The sequence below is a fragment of the Pogona vitticeps genome, chromosome 7 (genome assembly GCF_051106095.1).
Source record: "Pogona vitticeps strain Pit_001003342236 chromosome 7, PviZW2.1, whole genome shotgun sequence".
In the NCBI taxonomy this organism is placed as follows: Eukaryota; Metazoa; Chordata; class Lepidosauria; order Squamata; family Agamidae; genus Pogona; species Pogona vitticeps.
Window position 1 is genome coordinate 32,426,388 of NC_135789.1, and position 17,168 is coordinate 32,443,555.

The window sequence follows — 17,168 nt, forward strand, 5'->3', positions numbered from 1 at the left end:
GGAGCCACTTCCTGTTTCCGAGGCCGTATAAAGAGCCGCTTCCGGCGCCGCTGCCCGGCTCACTCTCTCCTCTCTCGCTGCCTGCTCTCGGTGGGGCTGCGGCCGCCTCCGCCTCCTCCTCCCCCGAAGGACTCGCCATGAGCGACCCAGGTGGGTGCCCCGGAGGGGAGGGGAAGGGAGGGGGGAGCGTTGCCGTGGGAACAAGAGAGGGGGGCAGCCTGGGGTGGGGATCGGGGAGAGGGGCGCTCGCATTACTTGCGGGGGGGGGGGCACCGAGGGGCAGCCCTAAGCAGCCCCCCCTCCCCCGATCTCCCCTCGCGCTCTCTCTCCCCCTCACTGGAAGGACGACGGGATCGGGACACGAGTGCGCCTCTGGCCATATGCAGAGCGCCTCCTCCCTCCCAGCTTGGGTCCCGGGAGGAACTAGGATCGGGGCCCCGCACCTGTTGGTCAGCGCCCGCCTTCCCTTCTTCCTAGGCATCGCCTGGTCGCTGAGCATGTGCAGAGGGCTCTCCTGCCACTACTGGCTGGTCAGAGTTGGTGATACGAAGAGGGACTGGAGGTGGGGGTGAGGGGCTGAGCTGCAGAGTTCGGAGTCTCCCACCCCTCTGTCTGTTTTTCAGATGTGGGCATCCCTCTTTGGTGCTAGTAGACAAGAGTGCTTCGGGGGATGTGCAGAGTTCTCTGCCTTCACCCATAAAGAAAGCTGGGACAATAAATGCATGAATAGGGCAAGCAGGAGCCCCTCCATCTTTGGGAGATGGGTGCCCAATGTCTGTATTTTAAAGAGAAGCCCCTCTCTGGGTTCCCAGAGCCTGGCAGGTGGGGATGAGCGCGCGTTGGAGCAGGACGACGCAGGCCTAGCAGACATGTCTTTGGCACAGGGCAAAGCTTTGTTCAGCAGGGAGTAATTATGAGCACGGATCAGGGCAGGAGCGCCGAACACCCACAAAGAGCAATTTCAGGAGAGCAAGTGCCAGCCAAGGAGGGACCCAAAAGGTTTACCTAGAGTTGCCCATTTCGTATGGGGCTGCCCTGCCGTCTCCTCTTCAGGGCAGGTGTATATTTACCCGAGCCGTTTCTTAAAATACTGATGTTTCTATTTTCTACTGTTTCTGTGATTAAAAACGAAGGAGATCGCAAACACTCTTAGGAGTGTAGCATCTTCCCAGAACTGGTTCTAAATCCTAGATTTTACTCTCAAAATTGTTGTCAATTATCATCATTGCAAATGTTTTTAACCCCTCCCCCCTCAAAACTGTTAGGCAAGCAGTGCAAATAATAATAATAATAATAAAACAGGAGGATGGTTTACAGCAAGGTCAGCCCACAAACCCTGTACTGTATGTGAAAAGCACTTTGAAACGAGGAAGAGAAAGCAGTCAAGCTGTAGAGTAAGATTGCCTCTGAGAATATACAGAATATATTCCTTGCGTCATAACCAGGATATCCGCAATTCCCTGGCACGGACTCTCCTGCCTTTCCAGGCCATGTATTTGCTGAAATGTATACCATGTGAGTTTTCAGTGATGTTCCTAAAACCACGTGCTTCTGACTCTCTCTTTTTTTGTCATTTCCGCTTTTGTTTTGACAGGGTTGTCCCTGAAAAAGATCGAAAGTTTCAGCCAAAACCTGAAAGCCGAGCCCCGGTACCTGTTGGCGCAGAATGTTGCCTCCGCCGCTGATCCGCTGGAGGTGTGCCTGGAGCGGGGTGTGGTTCAGGACACGCTCCAGGTCTTCCAGCACGCGATACCTGCCGAGGGCAAGCCCGTCACCAATCAGAAGAACTCAGGTAATGGGCCGCCTCGGTCGCTCTCGGGATTGCCCCGTGACGTTTTCTTAACCATGGTAGCGAAGGCACGTTTCCTGTGTGAGGATTCCTCGCAGCTCTGCCAAGTCAGAACATGCTTCCCCCCCCCAATCCGCCTCGTATCCTTCCTGATTGTCATGATCAAGCCCAAAGGAGTCCTCAAAAAGCCAATCTTCATTTAATTGACGTCTGTCTGGGTGGCTCTTCTATTCTGCCTTCCCTCGGGCAAATTCAAGGTGCCCTGTGTAGCTCTCCTCCCTACCATCGCCACAACACTCCTGCGAGGTAGCTCAGACCGGAAGAGAGATTAGAACTAGCAGCCCAAGAGTACCCAGAGGGTTTTGGGATGGTGTAGAAGTTTTTTTTAACCTGTATCTTTCCATGAGACAATAGAGCCCATGGGACTGCTCAGAAGGGTTGCCCCCCCCTTTTAAAAAAAATAGGGGGAAGGATATAGGAATAATAACCACCAGGGTGGTGTAGAGTGATGTACTAGAACTGGTTTCAAATCCCTGCTCAGCTACAGGAGTTCACTGGGGGTGTGGATCTTGAATGCCTCACTTCCTTTAAAAGTCCTATTAAGGTTGCTATAAGACAGTTCCAACTGGACAGCACGTAACAAAGGGAAAGGCCTTTTACAGAAATGAAACACTTCATCCGTTTTCTCCCCCGAGGAAAAAGGCCAACCAGAGGAAGCTATTTCTGCCACATCGACCATGAGTTAAGTGGACCGGTGGCCTGGGTTGTGGCAAACCTCCTTCCTGCGTGTCTGTTTCAGTCAAACGGTTCTTTAGGATCATGAGGACTAGACTCTTACCTTGCCACTGTACCACAGCAGAGCACGTGCTGTTGCAGGGAGAGGCTCTCCAGGTCCGTGTGTTGCCTGAGATCCAGGAGAGACCTGCCTAGATCCAGTGTAGACCATTGTGAGTTAGATCGAAGGGATGTGGATGATGGCCAAGGAGAGAATTCCCAGCTGTTTCTGGAAAAGGTTTGGAGGTTGGGTTGGAATCGCCAACCAATGTCTATCCCTGGGGCGGGGGGCGGGGGAAGCTTTTGCAGACCCCTTTGTCCACGGAGAAGAATGAGGACCTGAGGTACTGCCAGGCGTGTGGGTCCTTTAGCTTTGCCTTCTCCTCGGAGAGATGGTGGGAGGAGGCAGTCCTTCTGTTCCGCTGTCCTCCCCCCCCCCCCCGCTCATCCCTCCTGTGCTCTTCTGTCCCTCAGGACGCTGCTGGATCTTCTCGTGCCTGAATGTGATCCGCCTCCCGTTCATGAAGAAGTTCAACGTCGAGGAGTTCGAGTTCAGCCAGGCGTACCTCTTCTTCTGGGACAAGGTGTGCATTCCACCGGGCAGGTCTTTTGTTGGGGGGGGGGAAGGAGGGGGAGAACGAGCTGTCTGGAGAACACACTCCTCGCGGTTCAGAAACCACAGTGACAGGCGGATTGCAACTCCAAGAATGCCTAACTGGCTGAGAAAGGGGGTTCTGGGAGTCGTGGCCCAAAACTGCTGGAAAAGGGGTCCGGTGGTCGAAGGCTGCATTGAGCTCCTTGTAGTTTGATGAGCTCAGTTCTGGCCATGTTTCCAATCTGGCCACCCATAATTACTGCAATTACCTTTAGGCATAAAAAGATGGGGCAATCTGCTTGCCATCTGCACAAATCAGAATACAGATTGTTATTTGTATGGTTTTAAAATTGCAAAAGACGGGGAAAGGGGGAGGAAGAAGGGGTGGGGAAGGGTTTCCTGATTCTCTGGTAATGTTAGAAGAGGCATACAGTGATGAAAGAGGATGTTTACCAAACATTCAGAGGAAGCCGGCCCGTCGGCTCAAGTTGAGGTGTAAAAAGCGCCTTAAAAGTCAGCATTTGGAGAAGCTTACCACAGGCTGGATACCTCGGGGGATTCTGAGAGTTGGGTCCCAAAGAAGCCTCTTTCCAACTTCTGCCTGAACCCCATCCCAGTTATTTTGAAACCCATTCTCTACCAGTTAAAACAAACAAAACACAAGGAACGACAGGCATCCGAGAGTGAATCATGGATGGGTTTGCCACTCTGGAGTGCCACCTCACTTGCCTTTATAGTGTCTTTTCCCTGAGGCCGCTGATCCACTCTGCCTCACGGCAGGGCCGGCCCGGGCTGTGAGATTCTCAGAGGCAACTGATTCAGGGCCATTAAGACACCAGCCAACAAGAGCGGATTGGGGGGGGCGCGCGCAGTGAAGCAGGGGTAGGGCCCGTGGCCCGTGTTTAAAGACACCTCCCTCCCCAGTATGTCAAACACGGTCCCAGAGGACTTGCGTTCTTAGCAGACAAGGAGGCAAGGATCAGAACGCAGGCGGAGGTCTTGGGGGGGGGGAAGCCTAGCAAAGTTCCGCAATCCTGCTTCCTAACCCGGATCCTGGTGGATGTTGACTTCCCAGGTGGAGCGCTGCTACTACTTCTTGCATGCGTATGTGGAGACAGCGCAGAAGAAGGAGCCCGTTGATGGCCGGCTGGTGCAATTCCTGCTCGCCAATCCCAGCAATGATGGTGGACAGTGGGACATGCTGGTGAACCTCATTGGTAAGAAAGACCCCGGTTTCGTCTCGGCCTCAAGCGCTTGGGAAGCTGACCCAAACCCAGAGAGCAGCACCCTTTATTTGGCTTGTGTGGGCTTCCCTGTCTCACTGGGCTCTCCGTCTCAGTCCCAGTATATTCTCATATATATCTCATGCCAAAAACAAAGGGCGGAGAGAAGCAGAGCAGAGAAGATTAGAGGCCGCTTCACCCCACCTGGCCACTATGCCCTTTCCCCGCTTCCCTGGCGCAGCCCGATGGCAATCTTGTGCGTGCAGAAGGCGGAACGATCTCTTTTGTACCTCTCTGGTTCCAGCGAATAATGGACAGGTGCTCTTTTTCAGAAAAATATGGCCTTGTTCCCAAGAAGCTGTACCCGGAATCGTACACCACCGAGGCCTCCAGGCGGATGAATGAGATCCTGAACCACAAGGTAATGAAAGAAGGGTGTGTTCTGCGCAAGTGGGAACAGCTGGCGCCTCTGAAACTTTGGGCAGGGAAATCTTTCTCACAGCCAGCGATGGGTTTTGCAGAGTAGAATCTCTGACCTGCACGCTTGTTTTTTGCTTAAGCACTGATGTGCAAACGAGCCTGTAAAATCTGAGTAGCCATATGCATATTTTTAGCAGTCTTCGTATCCAGGAAAGACAGCCGGGGTCCTTTACAAGCCTTACAAGGGATCCAATGCTAGAATATACCCTAGCTAGATTTATGATTAAAATATTTTCAGTCCTTCCTGCAATGGAAGATTTTTCAGAATGTAGCAACAACTTTAAAACAACTGAAATATCCCACATTCCAGTAGACCGAAAAGCAAAGTAAGGCCCGGGTTTTATCTCGAGGTCCAAAAACGGGGCAGCACTTGACCTAGTCCGACTTCGGAGGGGAGGGGATTATACGCCCAAGGTGCAACAACTGAGAAAACTTTCTCCACCCCCTCCATGTCGCGTTCAGCTCTCAGTGACTGGAGACAGAGAAGGGCCACCTCCAGCAGGTCTTTAACCGTGTGCAGGAGCCCACGTTTCAGAACGGCCCTTCCTCATCCTGGATACCTGGCGAAGGTTGATTCTTCACGTGCTTCCTTTTTCCAAAAACGGCGCATGGCCCTGCTTGCAGAAATGAGCATCTGTGGCCTCGGCCTCTTGTCGGGGAGCACGGGGCCTCCTGAAAAGGGGCCGGCCCCAGCCGGGGCTGGTTCAGCCATTCCCAAAGGATGACTCCTTGCTTCCAACCAGCCCCTCTCTTTGCTTTACCAAACAGATGCGGGAATATTGTCTCCGGATCAGAAATATGGTAGAAACCGGCTGCAACAAGGAGGAGCTCTGCGGGGCTGTGGACACCATGATCGAGGAGGTGAGGTCCCTGTTCAGCGGTTGGGAGAAATGGGTCTCTTCCTCAACCCCCTCCAAAAAAAATATCTGTGTTTGCTCTCAGTGTGACTGCCGCTCACATGACGCCTGGCCCTGCTTGCCACAGCCCCTTGCTCTGTGCCGGCCGCATTGCAGGGACGTGGTTTCTGCACTAGAGGGCAGCTCGAGACCGGGTACGGCACGGATCCTCTTGGCCACACGCGCTGGGACTCCTTGTGTTTAGGGGCCCCGTGCCCGCCAACTGCGGTTCTCTCATCTGCTTTAACTTCCGGGGCAATGCCCGGAGCCCTCCGCTTGTAGCCCCGGGCAGGTGAAATCAGAAGCCCTGCTTTGGGGGCTTGGCCGGGGCCAGCTGCTCTCGGGTTGTTCCAAACCTCCCACTGCTGTTCCTCCTGTCCTTCCTCCTGGCTGCCTGAGCAGGAGAGGGGAGACCGCTGGGACCGCTGGCCCTGGCCTCACCCAATGCCCTTCCTGCCCCCAGCCATCGGGGGCGGGGGCTTTCCGGCCGGCATGGGCTCAACGCACGGCTCCCAGACCCTCTCCTCACTGGGGACGGTGGCAAAGGTTCACCAGAGTTCCAGCTTGATAGCCTCCGTCTGGTTCTACTTTACTCCCTCTTGCTTTTATTGTACAACAGAAGGAAATGGCTGGTAGCTGGATTTATTTCTTTCCTTTTCCCCCCTCCTGGCTTTTTCGTTTCGGCTCACGCCACTTGGCTCCCAATGGTTAATTCTGAACTCCACACCGGTTGCGAGAACTCTGCATAGCAGCATCAGAGATACGCCACATTAGGCTGGGGCTTTTAAGCCGTGGTCAAAGGTCCTCGGAACTCGCGCCTGGCAGCCGATTCAAACAGATGGGGTTCTCATTTGCCTTTTTATGCCCCCCCCCCGCTCTCCCGCCAGGTGTTCAGGGTGGTCACCATCTGCCTGGGGAGTCCTCCAGAGACGTTCACCTGGGAGTTCTACGACAAGGAGAAGAACTACCACAGAATCGGGCCCATCTCCCCGCTCCAATTCTACAAGGAACACGTCAAGCCCGTCTTCAACATGGAAGACAAGGTTGGGCGATGCAGGAAGCTAAGGCCCCCTGTAGACAATCCGTGACAGGCTTTCGGGCGGCGTGGGGGGGGGAGGCTCTTTGTAAATACCTGGGATGAGTCGCGAAGCCCTTGCGGTCCCCATCTTTTCTTCAAGCAAGGCCACCTTGCTGCTCTGCCCTCTTCTTGCGGGACTGGTCTTCTAAGGCTCTTTCAGCCCCTCGTTCTCCCCTTGGCGCGTCCACCAGGGTTGCGGCCCCAGGAAGGGCCTGCAGACTTTTCCAAAAGGCACACGGCTGAGGGCTGAAGTCAAACCCACCTCCCTTTCCTTGGGGTCGCGTCATCTCCTCTGGATCAGGTGGGCTTGGGGATTGATCAGCCACAATATCTAAATGGAGCCTCTGTGTTCGGGGACCATTTGCACCTGAAAAGCAGATGCTGGAGACCTGCCAGAGATGTCCCTCTCCACTCTTGCCCCATGGAGGACTTCCCCAGTGGCATGATTATTTCTTTGCCACGACTGAGAGCATTCATGCTGTTTCACTTGGGGTGGCAATCCAGCAGAGCGAGAGGACTCGAGTGTCTAGAAGGATACTGGCCTTCCAGTGATCTCTATAATTTTGACTTACAGATTTGCTTGGTCAATGACCCTCGGCCCAAGAACGAGTACTACAGACTGTATACGGTGGAGTACCTTGGTAACATGGTTGGAGGGAGGAAGACCCTTTACAACAATCAGCCAATTGAGCTCCTGAAAAAGGTGGCAGCATCTTCCATCCGGGATGGAGAGGTGAGACCCGTTGGCCTTCTCGTCTCTCCTAGGTCACCTTCTGTTCTCCAGTTCTGTTTGCTTTTGCAGAGGGCTGGGACCATCCGTTTCTCTTTTCTCCCATCTTTAGGCTGTGTGGTTTGGCTGTGATGTTGGAAAATACTTCAATAGCAAGCTCGGCATAAACGATATGAATATGTAAGTGTTGTGGAAGACCCAAGTACGCTTCAAAATAATTTGTTTTAAAGAGCTTCAACATGACCAAGAGCCTCAGAATAATCCATTGCTCGAATTTGTTCAAAGTTTCAGCAGCAGGTTGAAGATCCATTATTTTTAATTCGTTCAAAATAAATGCATTACTTAAGCCATTAAAAAACAAGGCAGGGAAATCCATTGTAACTGTTCAAATTGTGTTAATGGACTGCAGTCTTTTTCAGCCGTTCGAAGTGACGTTTACTAACTTACCAGTTTAATAAATGTAAAACTCAATTAACTGAGCAATAATTCATCAGCACTACTGCTTGTATCTCTGCTGTGATCCTGCAAAATTCTTCTCAGTTCCTACTCCAAGCTAGGAAATTGGGGCTCGTTCTAAACAGAGCCAGTTCACTCGCCCACCAGCACTGAATTGCTACGGTTGTCTATTTCATCTTTGCAGATATAATCACAAGCTGGTATTTGGCGTGTCGGTCAAGAATCTGAAAAAGGACGAACGGCTGATCTTTGGGGACTCCCTGATGACCCACGCCATGGTCATTACGGCCTTCACAGAGAAGGTAGGTTTCCAGAGATGGACTATGTTTCTCTGATCCAGGGATATTTGCAGAATGATAACATTATGTCTGAAGACCTTTGAATCTGGGCTAGGCCAAAGGAGGCCTCTCGAGTCCAACCTTTGTAAGCCGCCTCGTGCCCCCATACAGGAGCAAAGCAGAGTAGAAGATAGATAGATAGATAGATAGATAGATAGATAGATAGATAGATAGATAGATAGATAGATAGATAGATAGATAGATAGATAGATAGATAGATAGATAGAAAGAAAGAAAGAAAGAAAGAAAGAAAGAAAGAAGTACAACCTGTTTCTCCAGTGGGCCGCTGGGTGCTCCAGAGTGAAGCTCTCAAACTGGAGATGAGCCACATCCCAGCTCCCCCCAGGCTCATTCCCTGATCTACTCTTTCAGGTCCTGAAGCTAGTAGCGCTCTTTGCTCTCACAGAGAGCCCCTTTCTGCTCCATGAATTTGCCTTTAAAAAAAAAGCTAGCATCCTTTCTAGAGGGAATTCCGAATCGTGTGCAGCCCTCTCCATTTTGCTCTCTTTTGCCAGCGGTAGACACCCCAACATTTGGGAAAGGGTTCTTTGGCCTCAAAAGTTAAGCAGAGATTGAAAAACCTTAATGTCTGCATGTTTTAGCCATCGGGACAGATTTGACAAGGTCTGCTGAAAGCTCCTTTAAACCTAAAGACAGGTATTACATAGTGGCGGCTGGTTTTTTTTTTTTGTTTTTTAATATCAGTCGCACAGTTTTTGACTTCCGCTGTGATTTAATTTTCTTTTCTCCCACCGGGACATTTAATCTTTGTTGACACTGAAACAAAGTCAGATGTCATTGGATCCATTTGGAGAGGTGGAAACGGAATCCCAGTCAAGCCTTGCGGGATTCCACCTCGCCGCCCGTCCCCAGCTGGCTTGAGGTCGATCCAGGCACTCCTTGAGGCTGAACCTCTGTAGAAAGGGCTCATGTTAGCCAGAGCAGTCGGCTGAAATGTGACAGGCTCCTGGCTGATGACATTGTGAATAGATGGGTCGCTCGGTGGTTTAGGTCTCTGGCTGGGGGAGCCAGCGGTGGTGGGTTTGACTCCCCCACGGTGCCTTCTTGACAAGGGCTGGGCTCAATAATCCAATGGACGCCCCTTCCAGCTTTGCAGTTCTAAGGTGATTATTCATGTTGTTACCTCCAAGTTAGGTCTTGCGGATTTCAAACCCAGACAGGGTGCCGGGCAGACGGAAGCAGGGGGTTGGGTGCATCACACCCGTTGTCTCCACAAGCCCATTTCGCTGGAAATGCTTTTCTTTCCGGCCTCGTTCCAGGCCCACTGAGTGGGTGCGCGCTCCAAGCTTTACGTTTCATTAGGACTTTGTGAAGTGTCTCTTGCTGACTTAGGCCCCTGTTCCGTTTGGATCCTCACTGCCCCCCCCCAACCCCCCGTTGATTGGCAAAAATGGCTCAGTGGGGTTTCGGAGGGGGAGGAGGGGGAGGAGGCCCTTCCCAGCTCTACCTGGGTTGGAACCTCCATCCATTCTTTCCATCACTCCTTTCCCAAGCCGGTCACGGAATCTCAGGTGGTCGCTTTTGTGCTGAAGAGAACTTGCCAGTGGCTTGCAAAATTAACCTTTTTTTTCATGGCGGGCAGGAGAGTAAGCTTTAGGTGGGAGCGCCCAAAGGAGGACTCGAAGGAAGGAACCAGCTGCTACCTTTGGTTTCAATGTGGTGCCCATCTGGCCCTTCCTAAGTGCCCACGAAAGAAGCGGGAAGGGCGTCTCATGCCTTTTAGGACAGAAGGACTTGTAACCGAGGAGTTCAGAGGGGTGCTAATAAAAGGGGGAGCTTTCTCTCACTGTACCTGCGTTTGTTTGTTTTTTTTCTCCCCGCTAGGAAGACAAAGGCGACGCCTTTGAAAAATGGCGTGTGGAAAACTCGTGGGGCGAAGACCGTGGGAATAAAGGTAATGCAGGGGGATTATCTGAGAGGAGCAACGGTTCCTCCACGCTTTTTTCCTTCCGGTGACCACCTTTCTGAAATGCTTGTCACACAGCGACCGTGCCTTTCTTCCCAGGGGTGCCTCCACATCTGGGGGGGGCTTTGCTCCCCTTGCCCCCAGTCTGCCACCTAAGTGAAAGGCTTGCGGAGAGCCGTTTCTCTGGCGTGTCTCTCTCTACACCACGTCCCTTTGTTGAGGGCAGAGATTAGAGAATTCCTGGGTTGGGTTTTGAGGCTGAGAGGGAGCCGAAAGTAGCCTGTGCGCAGATGCATTAATTGGGCTGCATTCCTTACGATCCTGATGTAATCGCATTTTGTGTGGATAAGTTCATTAGCCTTTTTTGGAAACCGTTCTTGGGAGGGGTGGCCGTTCGTTGTTGCTCTCCTCCAGACCCGAAGAGAGGGAAGGCAAGGGAAATGGGTGCTCTCTAGCAGCTGCTTGCGTTAGAACTGCAGCATCTCGGCTCCATCAGCAAAGAGGATGCCGATCCGTCTGGCAGAGGGAAGGGGAGCCGATGGTCCTCCGGAATAGGCAAGGGCATCTCCTTCCGTCCTGGGTGACTGGCTGCCTTAAGCTGGAACGGATGATGGCTCTAGAGTCCCAAGAACCCACAGCAGCCCGCAGGCCTTCTTCCTCCCCTCAACGTAGACAGGACTAAGTTAGAGGGACGGCGGCCTGACTTGATGTGGGACAGCGATGGCGGCCCAAGTGCAGCACCTCCAGAATCTTAATCCCAAAAACCAAATTGAACAACAAAGTCTCCCACAGGTTTCCAAAGCTAAGTCACCCAGGGAGCACTCTGGAAGATCGAGGCCCAAAGCGCAGATCTGCAAACCTCCGCTTTGATTAAGTGATGACACTGCTAATAAACTGAGGTCGTGTTTCCCAAAGCCTTGCCTGCCCTGTGTCATCCTCTCCCCTCTTACTGGCACACACGCACACACACAGAGATCACCCCCACGTGCATCAAGGGCGCTCCCTTGACGCTCCCTTTTTGAACCGCAAGGCCTGCCAGTTCTGGAGACAGCTGGGCTTCCTCTCTCCCGAGGTTGCTTAGGAAGAGGGCTCAGATTGGGCCGAGCACTGGCCAGTGTTTAGGTCAGATGTCACATTTGTATGATTTGATCCTAGGGTGTAAAAGCAAGTCCTGTTTCTCAGAGTCACTGAGACCCTTCGGGCAATGAGGTGTCTAAAAATTCCAGCTTTTGATCTGATGGGTTTCATCCCGGCCTTCCAGAAAGAGAGAGAGAGAGAGACACGTCTGCACACAGAGTATCTCCGAGAGGAGGCGTTTCTGTTTTCATAACAACTGCATGCTCTTCCCAGGACAACAAGGGCAGCGCCAGCCAAAATTGCATGAATGAGCCGGGCGCCCAGGTGGGCTTCTCCCTAACCCGCCGTGCACACACGCACACATCTAAGTCGAGGTCAACACACTCCCCTATTTTTAGCCATTCGTTTACCCATCGGTTTTATGAGCGCTCTAAAATCCCAAGTCACTCTGGCCGTCAAAGCGCACGTAGACCAAAAATTAAAAGCCTTTGCCCCCACCCCCACCCCTGCTCTTAATCACCACATCAGTCTTTCAAGGGTTTTTGACAATAACAAGGCACAAGCTGCCCACGTGATGATGACAGGCAGGCCTCCGAGTTGACCTCTTCCAGCCTGCTTGGGGGCAGCCAGACACGGTCTGAGTTTTTTGAGCGCCACTGCAGTTTGTTCAGCCTTAAGGGCTGCTCTTTCCCCGAGGGTGCGCTTGTGGGTCCTGAACGGGAGAGGAGGCCGCTTTCCTAGTGCCATGGTGTTGCCTCCGGCCGACCAGATTCCCCTTCCTCTTTTCTTCTCCCTGGTCTCTTGCAGGTCTGCTCCTGACAAACCTTTCTTCCCTGTACAGTGGTGCCTCGCATAACGAGTGCACTGTTTAACGACGAATCCGCACAGCGATCTATTTTTTTAGATCGCTAATGCGATCGCATTGCAATGTTTTAATGGGCAAAACATCGCATTGTGATGATCGGTAAGCGTTTCGCTTACCGATCTTCGCATTGCAATGTTTTTTAAACAGCTGATCGGCGGTTCCAAAACAGCCGCCGGGTGCCCAAAACGGCCGCTGCAACCATTTTCGCGCAGTTTCCCCGCTTACCGAGGGCGCGAAAATGGCAGCGCTATGGAGGATCTTCCCTGAACTGTGAGTTTGGGCCCCATAGGAACACATTAAACGAAGTTTAATGTGTTCCTATGGGTTTTTCCGTTCCGTTTAGCGATGTTTTCACATAGCGATGATTAATCCGGAACGGATTAATGTCGCTATGCGGGGCACCACTGTACTCCCTTCTACCACTTACCAACCAGGCAAAAAGGCCACACGGCTGGTAGTTTCTCCTGCGTGGTAGCTGGCACTCCTACCGGGGGAGGGGGGTCAGGGGAAACAGATGGCGGTGGGGCTCTCCCCAGGCCTCCAATTCCTGTGTTGAAGCCTACCCAGGGTGGCCCCCAGTGACAATACCACCGCTGATTTACACAGCAGGTTTTGGTGTTTTGTTAAGGGTGTTGCAAATGAGGTGAGGCTCTCAATTCTGAGCCCAGAATTGGAACTCATGTCAGGGATCCTCCCAAATAGTCCTGTAGTGCGGGCCAGGGGCCATCAGAATTCCTGCACCACATCTGTGTGAGTTGAGCAGAATGTTGCTTTGGCTCCACCTTGCCCAAGTCTCTCTCTCAGTGTCTCGGGGACTTCCTGGTTCAACATGTTGGACTTCAGAGAACCCCAGCTCCTTCTTCCTCTGTCTCCTGGAGCCCTCCTCCCGGCAGGAAACATTTGTGAGCCAGGATCCTTTCGTAACCCCTAGCTGTAACCCGGTGAACGCTGACGGCTGGGCGCCTCGGCCTCGGGGGGGGGGGCATCAGATCGTCCAGGCGGCTCTTGGCATGGGTGTTTTGTAGGGAGGGCAGGCCAGCGGGTCTGGCAGCCCCCTTGTTTCAGGAAGAGGGGGGAGGAGGAGGATGTTGGGTTTGGAACCAGGGGTTGGCAAGGAGGCTGGAGGGACTGAAATAACAAGCCCAGCTCCAGCTCTCCAAAGAGGATTTGAGAGAGGATGGCCTGAAACAACACCATCCCACGGAGATTAGACCCGGAGGGCTGTTTCGGAGGGCCCGATGATGAGCGATGGAGGAAACGCTTCCCCTTTCACACCAGCGGGTCCGGCTGGGTTTTCTTGGTGCTTTCCCACCTCCCAGCCACCTCTCGGAGGCTCTGCCAGGCAGCCCTTTGACCCCCCCCCCCCATTCTGGGCCCACTCTCGCCTCTCCTGCGTTTGCATTCTCTTGTCTTCACAGGAGGAAGCGAGATGGATGTGCCCTCAGCTATTCAGGATTTTCCTCAAAGGCTGGGGGGGGGGTCACCAAAAATGTTTTTAGGAAGCTCTTTCATTCTCTTCCCCCCCCCCCCCCAGTTAATTTCCCCCTCTCCCAATGAAACTTGGTCCTCTTCTTGGTGGGCTCTTTGGAAAGGGAGAATCCTTCTGCGAAGAAATGGAGGAGGAAGAGGAGGAACCTGAGCGGGGAAGAAGGCTGAGCTTGAATCATCCACCTCCCCAACCCCCATCCCACTGCAAACCTGCCAGCACCGTTGGCACCCCAGTAAGAAGCCGCAAATGCATTCAATACAAGGAAGGAGTGTGATGGTCCAGCTCAGGGAGCTGTCTTAAAAAGGCGCCCAGCTTTTTAGAGAAGCAAGAGAAGGGTTCCTACCTCCCCCCCCCCTTTGTAAGACATCAGCTGAACAAGCAGTTACCAGAATCACACTAGGCACCCAAACCCAACCAAGGACAGTATTTGCGCCATAGTTTTCATGAGCTCACGTGGCAGACCAGCTCAAAGATCAAGGGGTTGGAAGTCGTCTGAGCTGTCAATGCTCTTCCGATCAACATCTGCTAAGACAAGGGGCCTCAGTCTCTCGTGTCTTATGTCCTTTTGTCCAAGAACCTGTGAAAAGGCTGCTTTCTTCCACCATTTATATCATTGCAGGCACTTGGCTATTAGCTTTATCGTTTATCACCATCATTCTGAAAGTCGTAAGAAACTGTAGTCGTATCCTTGGGGAAATGAACACTGGCGAAAATAAGGATCCCATTTCCTTGCCATGTGCTGTCAAAGCTGCCTCCGGCTTATAGCAATCCGAATCAGGGTTTCAAAGAGAAATGTCCAAGGAGTGAGCGGCTTCACTGCTGCTCCCGCTCTGCCAAGACCCCAGAGTTCAGCGGGCAGCAGAACCTGCGTGTCTCTGGAGCCTTGGTCCGGAGCTCTGTCCATTACACCACACTGGGCCCTCAAGCATTCCATGAGGACTAGAAAACTGTAATCACACCCTGCCGGCAGAAACTGGATGGGTGGTGTAACTGGAAAACACAAGAGTGGATGCACCCAAGGAGACAGAGGAATAGGAGAAGTGGCCCCCATTGGTAGCAGGGTGTCTAGAGTGACTGTGTCCTGTCCTCAAGAAGTCATGGGCAGATATTCAATGGGAAGCCGGGCAGGGGAGACAGGAGCCATCCTGTTTCTAGGAGAACAAGGAGGGAGTGAATTCTCGCTCCTCGTTTTGAAAGTCTTGCACTCCAGCTAGACTGCGTTGGTGGGCCCACCGAGTTTAACCAACTCCCTTTCCAGGTTACCTCATCATGACGGACGACTGGTTTTCCGAGTACGTCTACGAAGTGGTGGTGGACAAGAAGCACGTGCCCGAGGATGTCCTGGCGGTGATGGAGCAAGAGCCGGTGGTCCTGCCTGCGTGGGACCCCATGGGCGCTCTGGCTAAATGAACTCTCTTTCTTTAATGTTGAGGGGAAAAGGGGGACCCATCCCCACCTCCTTCTGGTCAACCTTGACGTAAGCACTGGGGAGGACAGGGAGGGCCAGGAGCTGAAGCCCAGTGGCCCCACGCCTGACTCCCCAGCTCGAGGTGCCCGTATTTGCAGGAGTGATTATTTTGTGGGTCTCTGGAGGAAGGAGAGCTTCTTTCTTCTTTCTCTCTGGGTGAAGCTATTCGGCAGCCCTGCATTGATGTGTGTGCTTTTCCATTCCGGTGTGAGCCTTTCTTCTTTTTTAAATATCCTTTACCTTCTTTTATTACTGCACTTATTTTAAAATCCTTCAAAGGTCCTTCTTTTGTGCAAATGTTGTGTAGAAAAGACGGCCGTGGATGGGGTGAGATAGAAACAAGACCATGAGAATCGAGTCTGTGCCATCCACTCCGAGGTTAGCTGCTTGATGCAGCCGGGAGAGCTTTTCCTTGGGGGGGGTGGGGGGAGAGGGATAACCTTCAGGGTATTGCTGCTGTCTTGTTTCTAGCCAGGACCTTCCGTCTGTCTTTGTCTTTCATTTTTTCCATCTGAGGAATGATCTGAATTAATAGTCTTTCGCCTTGAAATGCTGTACGCAGGAACTTAAACCGCAGGATCTCGTTTATCACCACCTCAGAATGAGGCTTTTAAATGGCTTTGCGAGATACGTTGAAGAATGTCCAGTTCCGCAGTGAAACATGTTTTTTTTTAAAGGAAAAAAAAGCAAAAAAATCCAATAACTGCATTTTCTTTAAATGCTGTTGAGAACTATGTGGTGCTATGGAGCGTTTGAATAAATACAACCAGCTGAATATAACAACTCTGGATGTCCTGTGATGGATCAGTCTCAACAAGATGGCGGGCGGGCTTGGGAAACATGATCCCCTGAGCCTAGAGGCTGTCCAGTTTGCCAAGGGAAGGCTCCTAGCTTTCGTCATTCAGCTGTCCAGAAGTGATGGGGAAATGCGGGCACACTCCCTCTCCTGCCAGCAGGCCAGTCGCTCAGGCATCTGGCCGGCCAACGGGCGAACAGGATGCTAGACTAGAGGAGCCCTTTGATCTGATCTAATTTCAGGCAGGTTCAACAGGAAGGATGCCATCATCAGTGGCAGATTGCTGTTGATTAAAGACTTCCATTTTCAGTTTTGGGGTGTACGCAACTTCTCCTTATGGCATGGAAACTGTGCACACCCTGAAACAGGGGAAAAAAAGAAGTTTTTAATCAACAGCTGTCTGACTGTGATGTCACTTCTGTGGCCAGGTGGATCTGTGCAACAGGATTTTAGCTAGAAATCTCTTAATGCCCCCCCCTTGCCAGAAACCTGGAGGGAGCAGCTGTGCGTCTGTGCGGGCTATGCTGGCCTTAGACTGGAGAGGGCGAAACACAGGCCGTCAGAGGTAGTTGGACGAGCTGCGTCTGTTGGTGGCAACCAGAAGGGCTACTGGCAAAGAATAGAAGAAAACATAATCCATCATGGGTGGCAGTGGGGGACCACAAATTAAAGAGGGAAAAATAAAGTAAGCATAAGAAAACAATAGTTTAAAATCCTCAAAGCTAAAGAACAGCTCTGTACTATCTAGTACAGAGACACACACAGACAGAGACACACACAAAAACACAAACACGGCCAATCTCCCATCAAAGTCTGTTTGCAGCCCAGTCAGTGTTTGCTATAGTCTGTTTGTTTCACAAACGAAAGTCATCACAACTCACTCTGACAGCTGACATGTTTCTGAGCTAAACAGCAGCAAACTTTAGCAAGGCTGTGCAAAATCAGAAACAAATGTTCGAAGCCAGGGAGTGGGGTGGATTGCCACCCCCAGGAGGAAAGAAGTCTTGCTGCGGTCAAAGGCCGTGGGTGGGAGGGTAACACTCAGCCCCCTCAAGAGACTTGGGGTGATGATGCAAGCACTGTTTGGCTCAAGAGGAAACGCACCTGCATGGAACTTTGAATGAGGCATGTGAAGGGGTTTGTGCATCTTTAAACAACAGCCACAAAAGCCATGGCTTGCCCAACTT

At 52.2% G+C, this 17,168-nt stretch overlaps 1 protein-coding gene across 1 annotated transcript; it reads left to right on the forward strand.

Moving 5' to 3' along the window:
• BLMH (bleomycin hydrolase) lies at window positions 1-15,968 on the forward strand. The gene is made up of 12 exons (XM_072978659.2): window positions 1-150; window positions 1,595-1,792; window positions 3,038-3,147; window positions 4,234-4,375; window positions 4,714-4,802; window positions 5,630-5,722; window positions 6,645-6,800; window positions 7,410-7,568; window positions 7,678-7,745; window positions 8,206-8,323; window positions 10,205-10,274; window positions 14,976-15,968. The coding sequence occupies exons 1-12, from the start codon at window positions 138-140 to the stop codon at window positions 15,125-15,127; spliced, it is 1,368 nt and encodes a 455-aa protein (XP_072834760.1). The 5' UTR covers window positions 1-137; the 3' UTR covers window positions 15,128-15,968.
• Window positions 15,969-17,168: the final 1,200 nt, after the last annotated feature.